This window comes from Mus pahari, chromosome 13 (assembly GCF_900095145.1).
Source record: "Mus pahari chromosome 13, PAHARI_EIJ_v1.1, whole genome shotgun sequence".
NCBI classification, from domain to species: domain Eukaryota; kingdom Metazoa; phylum Chordata; class Mammalia; order Rodentia; family Muridae; genus Mus; species Mus pahari.
Genome location: NC_034602.1, coordinates 62,850,735 through 62,851,808, shown reverse-complemented (window position 1 = coordinate 62,851,808; position 1,074 = coordinate 62,850,735). Strand labels below are relative to the sequence as shown.

At 47.0% G+C, this 1,074-nt stretch overlaps 1 protein-coding gene across 3 annotated transcripts in view; it reads left to right on the top strand.

Moving 5' to 3' along the window:
* Corin (corin, serine peptidase) overlaps positions 1–1,074 on the top strand; it is a 195,745-nt gene that overhangs the window by 31,908 nt on the left and 162,763 nt on the right. For all 3 annotated transcript variants that reach the window (XM_029545006.1, XM_021210625.2, XM_021210624.2), the window contains exon 2: positions 625–766. In XM_029545006.1, coding sequence (XP_029400866.1) covers positions 646–766 — 121 coding nt within the window. In that variant the 5' untranslated portion in view covers positions 625–645. The remainder of the gene's footprint in view (positions 1–624; positions 767–1,074) is intronic.

The following is a 1,074-nucleotide window of genomic DNA, read 5'->3' as shown; positions in this document are numbered from 1 at the left end:
TGTGTGTGTGTGTGTGTGTGTGTGTGTGTGTGTGTAGACTTGGATTGGGATTGAGACAAAGAAGAATGAAGTCTCGTTAGTGTCCTGTCTATAGCTACTCACCAGGATTTGATCACTGTGTCAAACAACTCTGATTTGCTTACATCTGGCACAGGGGGGAGTTCTTGTCATGGCAATTCATAGCGTTTGGAATACTGCTAATCTGATAAATGCTTCTTAGGAAAGACAAGCTGAAATATCATTAAAAGTTTATCTAATGAAAAAAAAAATTCAGAGTCCATAGCAAAAAAGTAAGGAAGGTTGGTAGAGTGATTGCCTTATGTGGGGGGGGAGGGGAAGGGGAGGAGGGAGAAGAAGAAAAGTGGGAGGAGGAAGAGGAGAAATCAAAGTAGGGGGAGGGGGAGGAGGAAAGAGGAGGATTTGTTTATATATGCAGTTATTCACTTGCTTTGTATATTACATTTTTTTTGACTACTTTATTTCATGCCCTCAAGAGCACAGTGTCAAACCCTCTTAGCAACAGTGCTCCCCTGAAAGGACAGCTGTAATGTAAAATTTCATACCAGCCACAGAGCTTCTGGGTGATATTAAAACCGTGTTTCATTTTTCTCTCTCTCCCATCAGGTCTTGAGAGCAGACAGTAGCATGGGCGAGGGCTGTCCTCAGAAGCTGGTGACGGCTAACTTGCTGCGCTTCCTCCTGTTGGTGCTCATCCCCTGCATCTGCGCCCTCATCGTGCTGCTGGCCATCCTGCTGTCCTTCGTGGGTGGGTCATGCGCTCCTTTTTTTTTTTTTTTTAAGTCTTTGATAGTTTTCCACAGTCCAGTCGTTATACTTCTCATCCCATTCCTCCTCCCGCATCTCCAAGAGGATATCCTCACACCCCCACAATCCCCCACAGCCTACCAGTCCTCCATGTTCCGTGGGGCCTCAAGTCCCTCAAGGGTTAGGTGCATTTTCTCTCACATACAAATCAGACAGTCCTCTGCTGTGTGTGTGTGTGCGTGCGTGTGTGTGCGTGTGCGTGTGTGTGTGTGTGCGCGTGTGCGTGTGTGTGTGCGTGCGTGCGTGTGT